The sequence below is a fragment of the Labeo rohita genome, chromosome 15 (genome assembly GCF_022985175.1).
Source record: "Labeo rohita strain BAU-BD-2019 chromosome 15, IGBB_LRoh.1.0, whole genome shotgun sequence".
Taxonomy (NCBI): Eukaryota; Metazoa; Chordata; class Actinopteri; order Cypriniformes; family Cyprinidae; genus Labeo; species Labeo rohita.
This window is the reverse complement of record NC_066883.1, coordinates 3079554-3102303: the sequence shown is the minus strand read 5'-3', so window position 1 is coordinate 3102303 and position 22750 is coordinate 3079554. Positions and strand designations below refer to the sequence as shown.

Here is a 22750-nt window from a genome sequence, read left to right as displayed (position 1 = left end):
AACCTTGAGACAAAAACTCAAGAAGTTACAGATGTTGGAGCAAAAAGTGTTACAAATCTGCCTATAATTGTATAACCACTGACCTCTAGGGGTGTTACACCAATATACGTTTGCATAACGTGAGACTTTTGTTATTGTTTGTTTTTGTAAAGTATTAGGCCATGCTTTTGTTTTGGTAGTTTAATCTCCGTGTTGAACGGCTTCTGTTGTGATGGACATTTGCAGTAAACAAGCTAGAGTTCCCGCCACTTCCTGCTGCTGCCAGTCGCGGAAACACCAGTGAATGTGAGTGTGTGTGTGTGTGTGTGTGTGTGAGAGAGAGAGAGAGAGCGAGTGCATCATTGTGTTTCATGAATGGGCTCCGGTTTAACTGGCTTAATTGTCTCTTATCTGCAAACATCAGGTCGCGGAAAGAGTGGCGCGCGATTCGGCAGCTGTCGGCGCGCGAATGATGGTCGCACACATGGCGCATCATGGAGAAACGACACCGATCACCGATGGGTGAGTGATATCGATGATGGCGAACTGCAGCATGTAGCCGCTTTATTAACATCATCATGTGCTCCACGCGCTCCACATAAACAAAGAGTGTGATCAAAACCGAAAGTGGCACAGTAATAACAGTGCTGTTACGGAGGAGTAATGTTTCAGTCAGGCTTCAGCGCTTAGTCACATACATGAAGTTTGTTTGTCCGATAAACGCTCTGAAACGACCGATGCTCTGCGCTGCAGCAGCGCGTCTCGTCACTGACCTCGTTTGCATCAGTTACATTAGATACAGTTGATCTGCACTAGATACACTGTTTCTCTGTTGCTTCACGCGATTCATATAATGAGCTGAAAAGTTCGGCACGTTCTAGTCGAATTGTGCTTATACAGGAAATGTGGCTCTGCACGCGAATGTATCAGTAGTACTATGGAAAAGGCTCCGCTTATGAGTATTAATAATTTACTTTGACGTTGGGCAGCAGGATTGGCAGACGTTTGTAGGCAAGCGGTAATACAGGTGTTTTCACAGCATGATATCAAAGTATCAAGTTTTATGGCTTTTAGTGCGAGTATGTTAGATTTAAAGGCTCACCCAAAAATGAACATGCATTTCTAAAATCATTTCCTCACCCTGAAGTTGTTCCAACCCTGTATGCGTTTCTTTATCCAGCTCAACACAAAAGCATATGTTTTCAAGAATGCTGGTAAACAAACAGTTTCTGTTTCCCATTGACTTTTTATAGTTCAGTTCACAATGGAAAGATTATATTTACAAGTTGAACACACGTGAGCGTGATTTCCACCAAGTCATTATTACCAGTGGAAAACTGAATTTTCGATAAGCTATAAGAGTTTCTGGTGCAGCGTCTGTATTAATGGTACATTTGTTCAAATTGATTAAATGTACGTTTTTTATTTACAATAAAACTGATTTTCATGTACAATAGTATTGTACATTTATGATGAAATAATGATTATGATCAAATAATGATAAACTGAACAATAACAAACAGGGTTGGGGCCATTCATGAATTGAATTGAGAATGAATGGTAAATTCCAATTCACTTTCTGGAATGGAATTGGAATTGGAATTGCATGCAGCTGACAGGAAATGGAATTGGAATTGAATTGGAATGTCAGGAAACAGAATTGAAATCAAATAAATTCCACTAAATTCCACTTGAGATATTTAGGCCTGAGAGATGCAGTCTTAGCGATGCCAAATTTCAGGAAATGATGATAATTCGATGCAATAAAAAGTGAATGAAATACATGAATGAACATGACTCATGTGGTAATCATATATTGAATGTATAGTACATCCAGAAACGTATCACCACTGTCATTCAATTATTAATTCATAATGTACAGTTCTCATTTTTATTTACTTGCATTTGATCAACTCTATTTCATACACTACTTGGTATTTGTAAAGCATCATAAATAAAGTTCAAATGTATGTCTCTAAATGCAATCACAAATAAATGCTCAGAAACAGCAATAAACGGAATTCAGTGGAATTTCCCTGAATTGAATTCCACTTCCTGTAATTCCAATTCAATTCCAACTCTGTTTCCTGTAATTGTTGTTGAATTCCAATTCCAATTCCATTTCCTTCTTTGAATTGGAATTGTTGAGTTCATTCCTGAATTGACCCCAACCCTGATAACAAAAAGCAAAAACACATCCTATACGCATTCATTTTTGTCATTTTGTAAATGTGGAGTTAAATTGTGTTGAATTTTATGCAGAAACGGTACATTGTGATCTCGCTCCAGTCAAAGTTATTTAAAGGCACCTGACATTGTAATTATGACTTCCAAACAGGGGCGCGAGAAGATGTTTCCGTCTGGGGGTGCTGTGTGTGTCCGTGTTGGGGGGTTCATTTGACAACTCCATAAAGCGCTACAAGCGCGTCGATATGAACACTCGTGTAAGTTGCATACAATTTGACTGCATATCACTTTTTTGAAATTATTTATAGAACTGTTTGCAGTCATAATATAATGCACCGGCGTACAGGAAATAAATTAAGCCTTTTAAGAAAAGGTATTGGGCTGTTGTTTCCATTGTCGTAATAAAAGGACTTACACAGTGACATTAAAATAAAAATGAAAAGTGCCTACCATTAATAACTCCAAACGTGGATTTTCGCTCAGCAGAGGAGCAGATGAATTCTTTCATCATGTCTTGAATGTTTATGATCTCCAAAATATCTCTGTGAACATGAAGCATCGTTGTATTAAAGTTAATTTTGTTCGCATTCTGTATAGTTCACGTCTGACACGTGTTCATGAGGATTATGATCGGCTAATCCCATATAGAAAACATCACAAGTACAATTAATCATGTTTATATAAAGGCAAACATGGGTTTATTATAGCCTACTTACATTTTAGAGATTAGTACAATTAAATAAAAAACTGAATAAATTTAAATGAACAAACTTGGCATCGCAAGTTTTTGTGAAAACAGGGGGTGCTGCAGCCCCCTCAGCAGACTCGCGCTCCGCTGCTTACAGACTCATGCATCAAACTTCCCAGGGAGATTTGAATGCACCGTTAGTGCATTTTTACTGATTAATGCACAATAATCACAGCTCTAAACAATCCCATCCAAGGAATAAGGGTCTTCTCTAGTGAAACAATTTGTCATTTAAAAAAAAAAAAATAAATATATATATATATATATATATATATATATAAATTATATATATACACACACACACTTTTTAACCACAAATGCTTTTCTTGTCTAGCTCTGCGATGCGCATGCGTACTCTGTGCTCTCCAAGTTCAAGACAGTTAGGGTTTGTTGAAAAACTCCCATCTCATTTTCTCCTCCAACTTCAAAATTGTCCTACATTGCTGTTTTACCTTTTTTAGTAATGGGTTGGTTTCTGAGATGAGAGTTTTTGGACATACCCTAACTGTACACTAACGGATTTACCCTCACAGTGCAGAGCACAGCGTCTTCTCCACAGAAGTCTGCTGTGGTGTTTGAGGGAGACAGGGTTCCAGTATTCCCAGGTCTGTGTGCAACAAGTGGGCGGGGAATATTCTAATGTTTCAAGTTGACGTCAACTTGAAACAGCTTAAGATTTGTTTTTAAAACGACGTTTTCATGACTTGGAATCGGCTCTTTCTTTAGAAGGATATAAATAACTTTATACAAGGAGCACTTTCAGATTTAAAACTTTGTAGGATGTTTTCATTCACTTAGAGCTGTGTTACACACTGCGTAAAAGGTAATTTACAAGAATACATAATAGGGGCACTTTAACGACAATCCTGTATTGTTGAAAGAATATGGTTGAAACGACAGAGATGTGATCAACAGTGCATCATCCTGTGGTAGTTAATCCGTGAGTTACATCATCGTACGGGAAACACACCACTGGTCCATAGACTGAGGCCAGATAATACTGAGGATTGAATAAAATCCAAGAACAGTCAGACACAGGAGCTCATCAAGAACATTTGTGTTTCAATGACTTGTGTTTTTCTAACACAGTTTTCTGCTGTTATCTGAATATTTTCTGATGCTGTTGTAGAGTTATTTCATGCAGTGAAGCTGCAGACTCATGCTGCACACCACAGGAGCTGCTCTGTTGAGTGTGTGTGTGTTTGTTCCTCTAGCCTGAGGTCAGAGTGTTTTCAGCTTTGACGTGCAAGCAAATGAAAAGCTGCCATACTGCTGATGACACAAGCTGCAAATGACATTTGCCTGTGAAGCTGAGTGTACACTAGGCCATGATCTGTGTGTCTCGGTGTGGTTCGTGTGGAAGTGTCTCTGTTTTAGGGAGTGGTGCGCTGGATAATATGAGATGCTGGCACTGCTTCATTTCCTGTGATTGTGTGTCATGTGACAGGCACACAACAATATTTTCCCTGAGAACAGGTCAAATTAAAGCTGTGATTTCCGCATGTTTTAACATGAAGTCGTGACTGAGGGAGCATTTACTCCAGAGTTTTTTTCCTCAGCAGTTCGGCATGTGGAACTGTGTGCAGCCTTATAAAAAAAAAGTTCAAACTAGTTAAAAGTAGCCAGCCATTTGTACTAAAATGTAAAGCATGCACTTTTTTTTTTTTTTCTCGAAAGGCCTCAAAAAAAAAAAGCAGAAGTTTAATAGCATGTTCAGAGTGAGTAACTTCAGAAAAAGCAGCTGCACAGAGTAGTTGATAGTGGCAGAATGTGATGGGTTCGTGTGTTGATGTGAGAGTGTTTGTGGATCAGGTGTCCTGTCACGTGATCACACGCTCACAGCACAAACGACTACATTATATGGCAATGACACAACAAAGCCACTCCTGTTTAATCAACAAAGCACACAACTGTATAAACACACAACATCAGCAGCATCCTTCATTATAATATGTATGGCCAGTAAAATGGTACACTTACACATTTGTGACACATATATAATTGGTAATTTCATGTGATCTGCAATATTTCAGTTGCTGGATTAGGGAAAAAACCTGATCATTTTGCAGTGGTCTGAATTTTTCCAGAGCTGTATCTGCTTCCTAAAGTCTGCTTTACTTCTCTGTCTTTTTCCAGTAACAGTAATTAAAACAAGGTGATTGTGCACGTATGTTTATGACCTGTTTGATATTTACACATAGTTTATTTGTTCTTTTCAGGAATGGAGAGGTTTCATCATCAGACCTGAAGGGTGAGTCAATGTGTTCACAAACCATACTCAAACCTGACAAATATAATTTTATTAAAGGGTTAGTTTACCCAAAAATTAAAATTAGCCCATTATTTACTCACATGTATATGTCTTTCTATTCTATTTTAAATCCAAAAGTTATATTAAAAAATTTCCTGGCTCCTTTAAGATTTATACTGGCAATAGGCGGGGGTTTTTGTTCATCAGTCCAAATCAAGTCCAATAAAGTGCATCCATCCATAGTAAAAAGGCTCTGGAGGGTGAATAAAGGCTTAATAATCTGGAGGGTGAATAAAGGAATAAATCTCTTGTAGCGAATCTATGCGTTTTTGCAGGAAAAATATCCATATTTAAAATGATACACAGAAGCAGCTCTGGTGGATGACGTAAGACACTGGCGTTGCGCATGTGCCGACGAGTGCAGAAGTGCAGATGAGAGACCAAAACAAAACAACTGTCACAAACTAGAAATACACAATGAGGATTTGTAAAGGAGGATTTCAGTATAAGCCAAGAAGACATTGGTTTTCTTGAGACTCACTGGCACATGAGCAACAGAGGTGCTTCTGTTTACGACAGTTTGCGCAAGCTATATTAAAGTGATCATTACGTTTTAAATATGGATATTTTTCTTACAAAAATGCATTGATTCGCTACATGAGGTCTTTATTCACCCCCCCGGAGCCATGTGAGGCACTTTTTATTATGGATGGATGCACTTTATTGGACTTGATTTGGACTGATGAACAGAAAATCCCACCCACTGCCGTTATAAAGCTTGAAAGACATTTTTTTTATATATATATAACTCCATTTGAATTTGTCTGAAAGAAGGAAGTCATATACACTTAAGATGCCTTGAGGGCGAGTAAATTATGGGCTCATTTTTGGGTTAACTAACCCTTTAACCCCTATAAAGCCTGGCATATGACATAATAGTCTGAATAATTTTTTTTTTTTTTTTTTTTGAGTATGATGTGACACATGAATATTTGATATGAGCTTTTATAGTATGAAGAACGTGTATTTAAAAAAGATCACATTTTATTCAGAGACCCAAACTGAGCAAAAACATATAATGCAATGCAGTCCAATGATGACTGAGATGAACAAATAAATGTTGAGGCTTGTGAAGATCATTCCTCCACCGAGGAACTGTGAAAGTAAAACTCCTAAAAACAAACGTTCCTCGAAAGATTTGAGACAAAAAATGATTGATGGAGAATCAGGTAAAGCCATGCTTCTTGAGTCCAGTAAGTGTTCATCTGGAAATATTTCTACAGTTATTCTAACGTTTAATAGATAAAAATCAGTCAAGATTTGACAGCAAAAACACATGTGAAGCACCAGCTGAAGGTGGACGTTTGTATAATTACACTAAAAGACCTTTGACTTGATTAAAAAAAAACAAAACTATCAAGGAGACGACAGAAGACATGCAGTAGATTGTGTGCAAAACAGGTTTAACAGCAAAGTTTGATCAAGGTGATAATGTAGAGCCTTGTAGAGACGTTTGCATATGAAATCTGATTTAGCTGATTAAGCTTAAACCGAGAAAATGACATGATTTTCAGTCACAGGAGGGCTGAGAAACTCTGGTTTAAAAAACAGCCTCTGTCACAACATCTGCTCATCTACAGTAGAGTCCAGTAGAGGTCAGCAGAACCTTACTAAGCTCTTTATGTGCATATATTACACTCCATTACCTACAGTATTTTACCTACAGTTTTACTTCATTGCTTTTATTATTATGTTTATCATTTAATACATTTATAATATATCTATAGTTCTATTTTGCTATTCAATTATCTATTTTTCTATGGTTTTAATTTTTTTTTAAGTATAGTAGTTCAGAGGTGGGTAGAGTAGCCAAAAACTGTACTTGGGTAAAAATACAGGACTTATATAAATAATTACTCAAGTAAGAGTAAAAAGTAACGATCCTAATAGTTACTTGAGTAAAAGTAAAAAAGTATCCTATAAAACATTTAATCAAGTAGCAAGTTACTAGTGACTTTGGATATTAATTGATTTCCACAGAGGCATTTCTTACTTTTAACTACCTTAAATCAGTTTTATAACTACCTTAACTCATATCTCATTAAGGGTTAAAGCTGCAATGTCATTCAGTGGCAGTTTGTTGTTAGCTGATGGGAGTTCTCCGCGGTGAGGAATCAAGACACCTCTGACTGGATAATACGTTCATAAGCTCAAGAGAAACGTGTGATTAGTTATAACGCTTAGTGCTGCAGACCGTGCTCAAAAAAGGATTCGATGCAATAATAAACCGAATCTACTATAAATGAAATGCCACGATCTACACTTTTCATTCTGTGAAATGAATGAAAAGTGTAGATCTTGTGAAGTGAAGTGTAATACTTTCACTTTGACGTGACAGACCATCTAGCTTACAGCAATATTACTTAAATGAAATTGAATGTATATCTGTGGAGTCGTTCACAGACAGCAACTAATGAAGATCCTCATTGCAGGCCAACAGTAGATTTTGCTTTCATTGACTGTAGATCTTTCTATGTTCTTAAATTTGCCGGTATGAAAGAGTCCGAATCTACTCTTAAAAGTACACGTTTTCCAAAATTTTACCCAAGTAAATGTAACGGAGTAAATGTACTTCGTTACTACCCACCTCTGCTCAGAGGTAACTTATTCAACCAGTTGACCGGTACTGGGGTATTGTATTTGGTTTATAGAAATGAGAGGAAACTCTGTGTAGGTCAAAATACTCAGATCAGGCATAGAAATTAAATTATGTTAAAACCAAATTGTGTCAGTAGCCCTCTGTCATTAATGTCCAAATAAGTCCAAATGAGTGAAAGCAGTGTGACAGGTGGGGTTTCCCAGAATGATTCAGCACAGCAAATGTGAAGCTGTGTTTATTTGCAGTAGTTTTTACTCAATCTGAGTTCAGTGTGGCAGATCAGTGTCTTTAATCTTCATAGATGAATGAAGGAGAAGCTGTTCACGCCGTAACACCTCATCATATTCAGCTGAACTGGTTTAATGTTTGACATGTGCCTTTCATTGTTTTGAGTTACGTTATTTTACAATAATACCAAACCTGTTAACTAAAGCTGCATTTTTTACACTGCATCAGGTGGCACATGGAGAATTACAAAAGCAAATCAAGAGCAACTCTATTTACAAGTCAAAACACTAAAAGTCACAGTGACACAGGATTCAGGAGGAGGAGTAGAGCTCACAACAGCACAAAACACACACACACACACACTCGCTTAACGAAACACAAGCACTATTATTACAACAGGAAACAGGAAGACCAGGCTCAATAATAAGAACAAATAAAACGCAGAAACAGTGACCTCAAGTGGTCAGAAAAAGGAGCAGAGCACCTCATGTACATTCAGTGTGATTGCTGGTTAATTTCTGTTATTTGTATTTAAATATTCTCTAAATGAATCGCTGATGAAGCTGTTATTTGTTTTTGTTTAAGCTGAGCTTAATGATTTGGTTATCAGTTTATGAACCCTTCATAAACCTAGTCATGTTTGTGTTTTCAGCAGATCATCCTTCGGAAAGTTCTCAGAGCAGTACAGGTACGTGGATTCAGTTTAAAGTTTGATTTTATTAAGGCATGAGCTGATGAGCAGAATATGAAGAATTAACAGACCGTACATATTCCATCACAAATAAAAGGCTTCAGCATTTGTCCTTATGTCTCATGCAGAAACAAATGAAATATATTTTGTTCGCTTCAACTTAAGTCCCAACAAATGACAAATAACACACAAACCATACCATGAAAACATGACTGGAAGAATGAACCCTTGGATTTAATAAGAGTTTGGATCTGAAGGCCGTCCGTCATTTTGACCGATTACGCTGAGGGTGATCTATTGTAAATTGTAGCTGCAATCCCACCTCTGTCCAGTTGTTGGTGAGTGCGCTCCAGTCTGGCAGCAGAGCACGGGATCCAGAACAAAAAAGAAACTATCATGAATGTTTTCCTGTGCGTTTGATTACGCACAGACGAGTTTGAAGTCTGAGACTTTGTTTCATATCAAAAGTAACACAAAGCCTAGCCTGTTGACACACTATGTAAGTTACTGTTCATTCATCAACTGAAAACAGCATAGACCGAAAGATCAATTGTGATTTAAGAATCGACATCGGTTCATTAATGAGAATCTATTAAAATCGAGAAATCAAAATTTTGTTTTGTTTTGTTTACCCAGGCCTTGCATGTTTTGTTGTTTTTAAACACTGTGCTGTTGTCCTGTAGGTTCATGATTAAAAATGAAAATGTGAAAAAAAAAAAAAAAAAAAAAAATACCGTCTGAGATCGGTCACTTGCTCATAGTGTTAGTATTTTCTGTACGGTGAATGGCATGTAGTGCACCATGTAGGCGATAGGGAGCAGTTCAGACAGTGTAAATATGCTTTCGATCGGGGCAAATGAGGACTGGTTTCGCGCTGTGTCATGCGAAACTCGGCAGCTCGCACCGTCTATTTCAGTCCACGGAGTGGATCGTATGCGCGAGTCAGCGTATATCACTTTTAAAACGACATAGCCTCAGCATGATTATGATCACTAATTGTACTAATTTACTGACTTTCTTTTTTGATAATTTTTTTTTGTACTTTTGGGGGGATTTTTTTTTCCTGACCCCGTTAGACTTGTGGTGTTCCTAATCAAAAATCTCACAAAAATTGCTTATTAATATTATTACCAAATATTGGTAAAAATTTATGTATGTATGTAGAATGCATGTATTTTTTTTATTAATTTATTAATTTAAACACTCATTTAATACCCTACTGGGGACATTAAAATAGGTGAAGGTGTCAAATGTCTTAGTCAGTTTTTAGTTAAATTGTAGTTGACACAAATTCTGGGAATTTTAGTCTAATTTTAGTCTTATTGCTCTTATTTTAGTCATGCTGCAGAATAGTTAAACTGATCGATTCAAATCGCGTTTACTAATCGTGACTCTCGTCATTTGAGACATTTCTTCAGAATATTGCACTTTCACATGTAAGCGCAAATCAAGAGAATGTCAACTCATTTGACCTCATCTCGTTTTCTGATTTATTACATTTGCATAAACGAACACACTCTCTACGTTTCTCAAAAGCTAAAAGAGTAAAATTCCTAATATTGAATCCAATCATTCAGGCATAATCTGATATTATTTGTGCTTTATGTGTTTGTTCAGACAATACATCAACTGAGGAGAGCTCGGAGGAAGAGGAAACTCAAGAGGAGGAAGAGGAAACTCAAGAGGAGGAAGAGGAAAGAGATTCAGGTTGAGATTTTATCACTGAATGAATTCTTTTCTGGTTAACTAGAAAACACTCTGGTTTATACACTTTCATCTCCTTATAATCTACCAAAATATTAGTAATATATCTGAACAGTCATGTACCTTGCACTTTTACTTGGTATGTTTTTGTCTGAACGAAAGTGCTTCTGTGTTTTAAATAGAAGATGAAGTGCACAGAAAGCCTAATATACAGTACAACATTAAACACCTTTCCATGAGAATCACAGTTACAGATACCAAGACTTTAGAAATATACATTTTAAATGTAAAGCTTTCAGGGATCCTGTAGGTCAATCATCTTGATCTTGAGTGAAGGATAAACCAGAATGATAAATGATCCTGTTTTTCCAGACTCCGACACGAGACCCAGAGCAGAAAATCACACTGGTAATGACACTCCTCTCAGTTCTCAGCGTGTTTCATATGCATGTCATGTTTAGATCATGAGCTGATGTCATAAATGTGCACACTCACTGTGCTCGTCTCCCATAATGCCTCAGACGAGCCGCGTCAGTCCTGCTGTGAGAAGTGTCGAGCTCTGAAGGTCAGTCTCTGAACACCGTTATCATCAACAGAACATTCTTAGCTGCATGACACTTCGCAAAACATGCAACAATTAAACGGTAGATATCCAACCTGATCTCACAGCAAATCATACATTTTTGACAAGGTGGTTAATTCTTACAAATTCGTACGAAGGACCACACCTAACCCTCCCCCTAAACTTAACTTAACTTAACCTCCTAAAATACGTACGAATTGGCTGTGAGATAGCGTTGAGATATCTAGAAATATCAGCATTAATTTGTATTTCTAATAAGCACCCTGTAATACAGGGTTTCTGCAGGTCTTGACATAACACAAAAAAGGATGTAGTCATGAAAATGTGACTTCTGTCTGAGCTTCATCATGCATCACAGGAAGCTTTTAGATGCTAGTGAAGGAGCAACATGTTTGATGATGAGCACTTCTTTTCGTTCTTCACTATATGATCTGTCAGTACACTCATTTGTCATGTGTCTATAAAGCTAATTTCCAGTATTTAATCATAAACCTTTAGTTTGAAAGGATTTTAAAATGATAAGATGCATAAATTAAGTAAAGTATACATTAAATTTTGCCTGGTATCTGTAGACCAGCATACTATAATATACCAGTGGGTCTCAAACTTTTCAATTCGAGTGTCCCCTTTGATCCAATCAAGCAAACATTCACTTACTCAGAGGGAAGAAAAATCTCAAAGGAACAAAGAAAGACTTTTACTTAAGTTATCTCGACCATAAAAGGATTTTGGCAGGTTGTGGGGTAGAGAGGAGGTAAGGACAGTAGGCTTAAAATAAAGTAAAAGCAGACAAAAACTACCGGTCGATGAAAACTCTGAATCCACAACGCAGCTGGGCAGGACAGAACAAAGTAAGGCAGGAAACAAGCCGGAACACAGTGAATGTTGATGACAAACTTGTGCAGGACAGTGAACACAGGGAGAAGCCAGTGAGGCTCCGATGAACAGGAACCCTGGTGTACCGGAGGGGTGGCCCAGGGAAGCTCCAGTGGAACAGGAAGCCCTGCAGACAGGCCTGGAGCAAACTCTTTGGCCAACCTCTAGGGAGGCTTCAGTGATCTTGCTCACCTCTGGAGGAAGTGTAGCGGAAGAAACATTTGAGACCCTGTTACGACCACCAAGTCTCCTGAGCTAGGGAAAAGCAACCTCTGACCAATTAATTTTGTCACCCAGTTATACACAAACACAACACACACCAAACTGAGATCCATGTCATGTCAGCTGCTGATGATGAATGTAATGCTGACACAAAACTGTTTTTCCTCTTACAGAATCCCAAATATGAGCTTGTCACCCCCAGGAAAATATCTAGAGATCGGCTACAGTAGGTTCCTCTTCTCCATCATGTGCATATATCGTTACTGGTTAGCATAGTAGCGTGACTCACAGCAGATGTGTCCTCTCACTTTATGACTCTCTTTTTCTAAATGACCAGTGATGCATTCTAAACTTGTCTAGTGTAAAATCCTTCTCTGCACTGACAGCTTTATAAGAATCCAAAATGTAATGTGAGAATTGTCAAATGTGTCATTGACACGTTTCTGTTGCATGGTATTTTTCCCCAATGAATAATATGTCAAGAAAGCCAAGGTTCAGAGAAATGTGGTAAAAAAATGTTTTTGTGTGATTGTATGTTAAGATATCAACACTGAAAACCGTTGTGCTGCTTCATATTTTTGGGGAAACTGTAACACAGCATTTATTTGAAATAGAAATATTTTGTAATGTTATTGACGTCTTTACTGTCAATATTGGTCAGTTAAGTTCATCCTTGCTGAATGAAAGTATTAATTTCTTTAGTATATATTCTATATATACTTATATGACTAAATTGAATCATAATAAAAGGGAATTTATATTATTGCAAATTATTGTGTTAATTATGTAGGCTGGTAACTAAGACTACAGCACTTACAAACATGAGTTCATGCTCCAACAGAGAAGTTCTGCACACTTAGTGTTCAGCTGTTTAACATCTCTGTTCTTCTCTGTAGGCTGCAGTTGGATGCTGAGGGTGTGTACGAGTGTTCAGACACTGGGCTGGTGTTCGAGGTCTCTCAGCGCGTCAAGATCACGTACTGCGTTCTCTCCTGGAGCAAGTTTAGCACCTTCTTGACTGGATTGTGGAAATTTGCTGGTCCCATTTTTGATGTGGACTGTGATCCATCCATTCTCAAATCCGTCCAGTTCCCACACTCACTGTGTCTAGCAGGTACAGAGATATCCTAAAAAGTTTTGACAATAGGGTTTTTGGTTTCTCCAAAAGAGTAAATGCTCGTTTGAGGGTTTTGACATGATGGCAAGAGTTGCAACAAAATGTTGATCGTTCTCTGTCTTCTTCCTCTGTGCCTTCCCTTTGTTCTCAGCAGATAAAGACAACGAAGTGAAGTTCAGCGTGCTACATGTCAAGAACAGCCGTGGTCTGATCGAGCCCTCGGCCGATCACTCCGGCAGTCACGTCAAGTGGAACGTGTCGTCTCTGTCACCGGTGGGTCCGATCGTTCAGACGTCTAAAACAGCAGAGCATCATGGGGTCGTGCAGGTGTTCAAGGAGGTGGGCCTTGAAAACTCCTTCTCCTTCAGAGTTTACCTGGCTGGAAACAACTGCTCTGACATGAAGGTGAGGAAACACGACAAATGGTTTAACAGCAACAAAAAGGCTTCTGCTTTCACAGAAATGTGACGGTTTTACACAGCACGACTGACTGGACGTGTTCTCGGTAACGCTGCTTATGCGATCTTTAGGTAGTCTGCTATATTTAGATTTGATTTCAGGTTTAAGCTGGAGCAGTGCTTTGCTAAGTGCTGTGTCTTCATTATGACGACGTACCAGTTTCAGTTCTGCATTTTGTTCTGCATGTCTGCCACTTTGTGGGTGATAATTACTCTGCCTGTCCCAGAGTTGTGACAGAAGGAGAGTGTCTCCATTCTCCACAGAGTGTGACTTGTAAAAGCGTGTCGGCTGCACAATTGAGGGCGCCCGGAATGTGAGTGACTTGCAGGCACTACAGTCGCTGCTGACTCCAGAGGAGTTGTGACATGCGATTTGAGTTGACACCTCCCTGGTGGTTGACATACACTATGACTGCAGTATTGTCCATCTTGGACTAACATGTGCCTTCCCTGAACCAGAGGATAAAACCGCTGTTGGGTTAGTAGTACAGTCAATAACTCTAGGCAGTTGATGGTCATATTTAATTGGGACCAGTGTCTTGTATGTTAAACAATTTAAGCATTTCAGTATTGACCAAGCACAATCTTCTAAGAGGTGTGCTGTCATGGTGAGTGAGTTGAACTCCACAGACTCTGCGCTGGGGAGAGCTTGCACTTCTCCCAGTTGACCCGAAGTCCCATTTGGACTGGGTCCCTGTGTTCGCACCACTCGCATCGAGGTAGTTGAGTATGTGAGCACCCGACTCTCTGAGAGGGGCAAGGGGAGAAAAGGAGGACCTTTTACTGATATGCCTGACCTTCAAAGACTAACTGGAAAAAAATGGTCTGTTCCGAGAAAGAATCAAGACATTAAAGTATGCATCCTTCAGGTCTATCGCCGCAAAGCTTCAACCTCCATCTTAATTCTGGACACAAATGTCTCTGCATGAGCATTTTAAATGGAAGCCTTTGCAGGGCTCGATTCAGTACTCACAGGTCTAAGATTACTTGCAACCCACTGCCTCTTTTGTACGATGAAGTAAGGCCTGTAAAACCTCTTCCTCATCTGCAAGGGACCGGCTCTATTGCATCCTTCAGAAAGAGTGTGTTCTCCACCTGAAAGATCTGGGGCGATGACGCCCGGTGAACAGATGAGTGCCGAAGGGAAACTCATATGAGAGAGGAAGCTACTGAAATACTCCAACATGCTTCTAAGCAAAGGTGAATGGAGAGAGAAGCACAGACACAAACAAATCTGATGGATGTGGGCTGCTCCTTTAAACCCGTAATATGGGGGAGTGGCATGCACATTTCCCATTCTCATTGGTTTTTCCAAATACTCAGAGATGATTGGGGCTCCCAAGAATGATCCGTAGTGTCACGACAAATAGGGAGCCATGTTTTAACTTCGAACCATTGCTTCTGGCTAAAATACAAGGTCATGATCCATCATAGGACTTTCTACAGTGGCCTGAATCAAGAGAGAAATCTGCACAGATCAAGTACCGTTTACAGACAGTCCAAAACAGCTCTAAAGAAATATGTGGCTGAATTTTGATGTGAGAAACAATAGGAGATGGACTTTTCACTGGATGAAGTGTTATGGATTATGGACTCGCATTTATCAGCTGTTTGGGCATTCTGAGGGCACCCATTCACTGCAGAAAATCCATTGGTGATGGACATTTGTTGCATTGTGGCAAAAAAAACAAATTGAGTCAGAGGCTGTAATTTCTGATGTACAAAGGCACACTTTCTATTTAGGTACTTACCAATGTAGCACAAGACAAAACTACTGAATGGAGATCAGTCATCTTCTGATATGCCACAGTTTGTGGGCCATCTGTCTTTGGACAGGGGCTCGCCTTTGCATTCTGCTGTGGGTTTACCCATCAAAATTGACATGCGAAATGACTTCCTGTGGTCAGCACACTCACAGAGCAGTTTCAGCGCAGCGTAATTCACGCTGTCAGACGGATAGTTTCAGTTTCAGTTTCGGTTTCAGTCAAAAAAAAAAAAAAAAAGCTTACAGAATGCTTTGTTTGGCCAAAACATGAAAATTGTCTTCTTTTCGAGTACTTACCCTTCCTTCCAAATAAAAATGACTTACTTTCTTCTAAGAATGTGCTGGCCTCTGCTGCACATATAACCAAAGGGGACTGGGTCTGTCAGGCTCAAAATAACAAAAAAAAGCACCAGAAAGTATCATGAATTTTGGTCTGCCCTGGTCTGATTTCCAGGCCTTTAAAAACCATATTACTAAATTCCTAGAAAGATGTTTGGGTGTCTATCAAGAAATACTGATCTGAATAGTAAACCACCCAGCTTGCAAAACGTCATTCAAAAACATTTTCTCATAAACAATCTTCCGAAATGAATGGACAGTCGTAAAATAAGAACTCTTTGTTCCACATCTGTTGGTGTTCAGTATTTTAATTGTACTTAATGGACTTTTGATTTGCTTGTTTTTTTCATTGGACAGCAATAAAGTATTGATTGTAACAATGTTTTGCTTTCAATAAAAAGCACTGCATTGCACATACTTGCTGACCAGTTGCAAACTCAGGGCCAAACCCAAGTCACATTTATTTCCATGCAATATGGAATGTTTCAAATCAGCAAAACTCATCAATTATAACAAATGTCAGCTGTAAAACAGCTCTACATCTGACAATAGTGTCATTATTAAACTCAGTTCAGTTCAGGTATCACCGTGAGGATTGTAGTTCTGCTTAAAACAGGTTGGATTTGTTTGGTTTTGTCCAAATCTAACTGATCCTGAACCGTGAGTTTGTTTAATTAGTTTAGTGTGACAATACTTGACAAGTCTCTGATAGAGGTTCTGTAGAATTACCGTTCTATCATTTCTGATGCCGTGTTTTGCAGGACATCAGGAAGGCCGTTCGGCGGGCGAACAACTGTAGGAACAACAAGAAGTACATACAAGTGGACAAGCCACCTACATGCATGCTGGAGGAGAACAGGAGGTACCGTCTCATCAGCGAGCCCATGGGACACATCACACCGGAGGTACTGCAGACGCAGACAGAGATCGCAGCTCTGTCGCTCAGCTGTGCAGTTTATCACGTGTGTGTGTGTGTGTGTGTGTGTGTCTGCAGGACATGCTCTTCTCTCCCGTCATCGTGGAGGTGAAGGGATACTTCGAAGTCTTCTTTGAGGAGAGTCCTCCTTTCAAACTGTCCCTGACAGAGGCTGAGTCGGGTCATACTGTATGGACGGCTACCATCAGAGAAGGTACGATATGAAAAAAAACATTTACAGGAGACGCTGCCCTTAGTGCTAAAAATGTTGTTTTTAATCACTTTCATTAAATCATATTTTCCCATTAATGCCTGAAGTAACAGACCTATAACTGACAAAGACAGGAGCAAACATTCCCTTTAGATTAGTACTCATTGAATGTTTTCACTGGCCAAGTGTTACAGGCACAATATGCAAGTTTCTGCCGCTAGAGGGCGCATATTCAAAACAAACAAAGAACCAAAGGCGTAGTTTGATGATGCCGCGATTGAGTGTGAAATCATGGAAGTTGTCGTCTTGATCCCCACAGCCAATGCAATCCGACGGGACTTGGGCAAAAATCACGTTCGTGGATGAGCTCATGTATTAAAGACTTATTAAGGTCACTGTGGTATGATGCATGGTGGGGCTAAAAGATGTGGAAGCGAAACAAGGACGCTGGAGTGATTACTAATGGATGAGCGTGACGCATGACTCGAAAGCAGCGGAGCTTTTATTATGACACAGTCAATCGCTTCCGCTCGTTCTGGTCATGTGTATGCAGGGAATTTTATCATACTAGATACATTTGAGTGTGTTGAAAGTTTTGTTATAATGCTACTCTGTGAGTTCGTCACCTGTCTAATAAAATGCATAACATATTAAAGCGTCTTTGGGGTTTACATGTTTTCAGCGAAATAAAACCAGAAAATCAAGGGTGTATGACATCATTGGCAGGCGATGCAATGGCATCCGTTATACTAGTTAAAATTGCTTATTTTAACTAGTATATTTAAACATTTTTTTTAAACATTTGGGTTAATGTAAGGACACAAGTCAGCAAAATATATAACACTGTTCTAGTGGTTTTTGAATATTTTAATAAAAAATATTACATGTCATGCCTTTAAACACTTATTATTGCCTTTGTAGATCTATTAATACAGAGGTCCCCAACCACCGGGTCGCGACCCATTACCGGGCCGTGGAAGAATTTCTACCGGGTCGCAAGAACGTTTTGGGGAAAATCTGTATAGATATGACGCTCTGTTGTTTATTTTGCGTAAATGATTGTTCGAATTATTCTGTTCTTTCGTTGTATGCGATTGATATGGAGTAACAATTTGATGATTTCATGTTAAATTAGTAAATTAGTAAATAAAAGATTGACTTTTTCATGTCTCCCCGGAAAAAAAAAAAAGTTGGAGACCCCTGTCTTAATGCACCATATACCTAAAATTAACAACTACCTTACTAACTATTAATAAGCAGCACGTTAGTTTATAGAGGAAAAAAGTGTTAGTGAGAACTGTCCCTCAAAGTGAAGCTATATGTCAAACAATGGGTTCAGTATCCTGTTCATTTGTAACAGTAACAGAGAATGACTTGTGTTTGTAAAACAATAAATGTGATCATAAATCTTTTACAGGAGACTGCATACATCATGTAGATGAAAACCCCAAAAAAACATCAAAAGGTATGTGGTGCATCTCTGTCCTCAATACAGAGCTGCAGGGATGACGCATTTATGTAAGCTGAAACCCAGAAACCAGTTGCATTAGTGTTGAGTTTTAGTTTTTTTTTTTTTTTGGTTTAATTGCTGAAATAGGTATATAAACACAAAATACATCAGTAATACTGCTGTGCAAAACTCATCTACTGACTAGTTGCTTTCATGTTTATAATCGAACTCTTCTAACTCGGACTTTGAGGAAAAATGTTCTTAAAGACTGAATTAGTTTTTGAAGTGTAATGATAGTGATGCTGAAGTTGTAACCATAGTGTGGTCCGTTTATAGCATAAGATCAGCTTTTCACATGTATTTAGACTTCAAAATTCATAACAGTTGTGTTAAGATTATGGGTTTGTCTATAAAAATGCATCATCCCTTCAGCGCTCTATTCATCACACTGTCAGAATATTTGGGAATGATGGCTATTCATGTACAGCTAGAAAGAGACACAGCAGCACGTCAGAGGAAGAGCTCGGTCACAAGCACGTTAAGAAAGCTCGAGGCATTGACGAGGCCGGTAAGTTCATGATGGCTGTGGCGCCTCATTACGGTATTTGCCCTGATTATATCTTGACTGGAGTGCTGGTGTGTCTTCAGACTGTAACGCGACGGCCGCGGCTCCGGAGCTGACGGACCAGCAGCTGATGCTGGTGGCCAAACGCATGGGGAAGGAGTGGAAGGTGGTGGCCATCAGCTGCCTGGGCCTCAGCAAACAGGACCTGGAGGAGCTGGAGGCCGCCGAGGAGAGCGTGACCATGCTGAAATTCAACATGCTGGAGCGCTGGAGACGACGGCAGCCCAAGGGAAAAGCGGGAATTCAGGAACTCCACAAATGTTTGAAGGACAACGACGACGTGCCCAATGAGGTCATTGCTGTGCTGGACGGTGAGTCTGGACGGGATCTGCTGTGTTTCGGTGTGTAACCACTAGCAGGAGGGATGACCTGAGCTCAGTGGCACAGACAGGGTTCGGATAAGGTGCTTAAAGTGCTTGAAGTGCTTGAATTTGACCATTTGAAATGTAAGGCCTGGAAAACCCTTGAAAATAGCAACATTCCTGAAGAGGTACTTGAAAAGTGCTTGAATTATTGAAAGACAATGGATCTAAGAAATAAGTGTTTATTTTTTTATATTTCTCAAAAAGGGGAACAGATGAACCGAATCAAATGAGCGAGTCATCTACGCTGGAACCTGTCCAATTGATTCAAACTTGTGACTTCGATCATTCATTGCAAGCGATTCACTAGCAAACAAACAAACAAACAGTCAATCATGTTTGATTTTCGACATCGCTTGCAACAGTATTAAAAAGCACATAGTGATGGGTGAAACTGAGGTTTTTTAAAGCTTCGAATCAGTTAAACCAGTTTCGAAGCGCTTCAACTGGGTCACGTATCACAAACGGTTTGATTCAGATCGGGACTTCAGATTGCGTGTCACAAATTATTTGACTTAAATTGGAACCTTGCATATGACGTATCATTTGTTTCATATCGGGACTTAGAAGTAGAAAACATCAAACCATTAAGGCAGTCCAGTTATAAAAAAAACTAAACAAAGAAAAAAGAAACAAAGTATACACAAATGCAAATGTCTTAAGAAAATTAATCGTGGTTTTAATTTGAAAGAGAAGACATTGTTTGATAAGTGAGATCTCTGACTGAAATCAAAGTAGTGCTTAAAAAGTCCTTGAAATCGTGGAATTTCATTTTACAGTATCTGAATGAATCCTGGACAGATGAATCAGGATTCTGAGGTGTGCCTTTTCTTAGTGGTTGACTGAGGTATTGCCACAGATGATATAGTGGCCTGATATTTGGCATTTTTTAATGATCAGCAGCAGCCGATAAGTTTTTGTTTGGGTGAAAAGTGTCAAAACAGGAATGTGATTTTTATTTTATTGATCTGTAAATGAAATAGTGAGATGTCATAAATATTATGTAAAATGCCTATAAAATTCAATTATTCTACATGTGTTGATCAGTACTCTATATGATATTGGCATTGGACATCCAAAACAATCCATATCGGTCAACCGCTATAGTGTTTTTTTTTGTTTTTTTTTGGTGTGCTGGTGACGAGGCTCATAGAGTGAGGTGCTGAAAAACAATGAGATGTGCATCTACAGCAGATATCTGACACACACAGTGTTGGTTACTTCGGAAATGTAATAGGTTACAGATTACAAGTTACTCTATTTAAAATGTAATAAGTAGTGTAACTTTTCAGTTACTTATTAAAGTAATGTAACATTACTTTTTGATTACTTTTCTAAATTTCTTATATTTTCAACAGTTAATCAGCAGCACTCAACACTAATTACAGTCAGACAAAGGGATAATATCCATCTTTATTTTGCAATAACAACTGGCTGGATGTACATTATCCCACTTATTACACAATTGCTCACCACAAAAGTAAATAATTAGACACTAAACGCTGATCTGAGCTGAAATATTTGAATGCAAAGCTTCCATGAAGTTGACAGAATTAAAAAAGCAGAGCAGCCAATGCAATTTTGGAAAAGTCAATTAAATCTGTGTGAGGGTGTGTGAAAAAGAATCAGATGTAACCCTCTTTGTAATCATTAACATTTTCAAAAGTAACTGTAATTTAATTACACACATTTTTTCAGTAACTGTAACTAATTAGAGTTACATTTATTTTGTAATTAAATGATGTAATTCCGTTACATGTAACTAGTTACTACCCAACACTGGACACACACCAACAGATCAAAACCAGCACAGAGATGCAGACGTCCTTTAGGAAGACGGTTTGCTGAATGTGTGACACAATCAATCATGTGAAATTCAGTCATGTGATGCCTGATTCCTGTTTAACACAAGACACTACAGACAAAGCAGTTTCATTTATTTTCATGCACTGCTCAAGTTTGCTTCTAAAGCATCCAAAACACACATTTGAGTGTTTATTTTATTGCACTTTATCCATTTACATCTGTAGATTACAACTCCATTCAACACTTTCTCCACTTCAGCAGCACTTACAGACACCAGACGCAGAGGTTTGTTCTTAAGGGTTTTGCTGATGGGTTTTTTTTTTCATATGTCATTCACACTGTGATTTATACAGTACAGAGAAATGTATCATTTTATTATAAATGCATACATTATTTATATTTTGTGGTGTGATATCCAAAATCCCCTCTGGAAAACCCTTTAACTTTAATGTGAAACAAAATTAATGAGAATTTTGAATCTGGCTTTTCTAGTTTGATTCTTTCTGTTCTGGAATTTTTTTTTTTCAAATTATTGTGATATGGGGGGGGCATATCAATTCCCTCTATTAGATTTAATATGAAACATTGTCAGCCGTTCCCCATACAGTGTCTGTCAGCAGAACGGCTGCTTGTATTCACACTAAAAACATTTGTGTGCCTCGTCTTTTTTCCAGAAATGCTTCGAGATAAAACCACTACATGAACTCTCACGGCCGTCCCGCTGTCTGGAGTCTGTGGACATCTCTGAAATTCAAAGCTGACAGAAATCATTTTAACCACTGATAGAGAGCGATGAAGCGTCCTGACAGAGGAGGCCAGTCACACTCAGATATGAATCATACTGGAATCTGGTGCTTTCAGGAAACATTTCAGGAAAACTGAGCTCTGTATCTGTACTTGATGCCCTTCGTGCATCTGTAGATTGGTACATTTTGTACGTAGCTCTTTATTTTGTGCTTGTGTTTTTGTACATTTTTTAGATACTGTACATTTTTAATGTCTCTGTAAAGACTGTAAGTACACCTTGGTTTGTTTTGTTGAATTATGAGCCACGATCATCTGCGTTTGTTTTTAAGAAACAGGATTGATGTTTTGATCTCAGGTGCCGTCGTTCTCTGACGGTTATTGACTGACATTAGAGTGACGTAACACCAGTCATATCATGATATTATGCAGATTACGTGTGTAATCATCGCTGTTCGTACGAACATCCATGCAGCGCTCTTGTGGTGTGACACTGGTTAAGAATATTTCACTCAACGGCTGCATCACTTTCTCTGTTTCTCATATGAAATGTTTGTTGGGTAAATCCGCACCTCTCACAGCTGTATGATGTGCTGACTCAGGGGAATCTTTATTTTGGAGGAATCTGACCTTTCATTAAAGAAATCATGAAAATGATGAAAATACAAAAAATAGTGCTTCTCTTATTCACATCTTTAGAATCTTAAACCTGTCTGAACTCTTGATTTCAGACCGTTTCTGTCCTCATAATTCTTGCCGAAAGCAGTACGGGACGTGAAGGAATAAAGTTTTAAGAATAAATAAGCAAATGTAAGTTAGTTAGTAATGG

At 38.7% G+C, this 22750-nt stretch overlaps 1 protein-coding gene across 4 annotated transcripts; it reads left to right on the top strand.

Moving 5' to 3' along the window:
• The first annotated feature begins 163 nt into the window (after nt 1–163).
• Nucleotides 164–22663, top strand: si:dkeyp-97b10.3 (NACHT, LRR and PYD domains-containing protein 1a allele 5). Of its 4 annotated transcripts, XM_051129594.1 has the most exons (16): nt 164–285; nt 404–501; nt 5134–5165; nt 8705–8740; nt 10361–10450; nt 10820–10855; nt 10969–11012; nt 12302–12354; nt 13025–13242; nt 13397–13650; nt 16569–16712; nt 16802–16937; nt 18352–18399; nt 18872–18952; nt 19033–19320; nt 21852–22663. In XM_051129594.1, exons 2-16 carry the CDS (start codon nt 449–451, stop codon nt 21878–21880), a joined length of 1542 nt encoding a protein of 513 aa, XP_050985551.1. In that variant the 5' UTR covers nt 164–285; nt 404–448; the 3' UTR covers nt 21881–22663. The 4 variants fall into 4 exon arrangements, with proteins under 4 accessions (XP_050985551.1, XP_050985550.1, XP_050985553.1 ...); XM_051129593.1 differs by lacking the exon at nt 164–285 and having other exon boundaries at nt 299–501; nt 21852–22662; XM_051129596.1 differs by lacking the exon at nt 164–285 and having other exon boundaries at nt 299–501; nt 8708–8740; nt 21852–22661.
• The last annotated feature ends 87 nt before the right edge of the window (nt 22664–22750 follow it).

What these genes read in the sequence shown, in the direction of transcription:
- si:dkeyp-97b10.3 (XM_051129594.1), top strand. Translation starts at nt 449, where the DNA reads ATGATGGTCGCACACATGGCGCATCATGGAGAAACGACACCGATCACC. An exon ending in CAGAGCAGAAAATCACACTG is followed by an intron (nt 10,856 to 10,968) that starts GTAATGACACTC and finishes ATAATGCCTCAG; the next exon opens with ACGAGCCGCGTCAGTCCTGC. An exon ending in AGAAGTGTCGAGCTCTGAAG is followed by an intron (nt 11,013 to 12,301) that starts GTCAGTCTCTGA and finishes TTCCTCTTACAG; the next exon opens with AATCCCAAATATGAGCTTGT.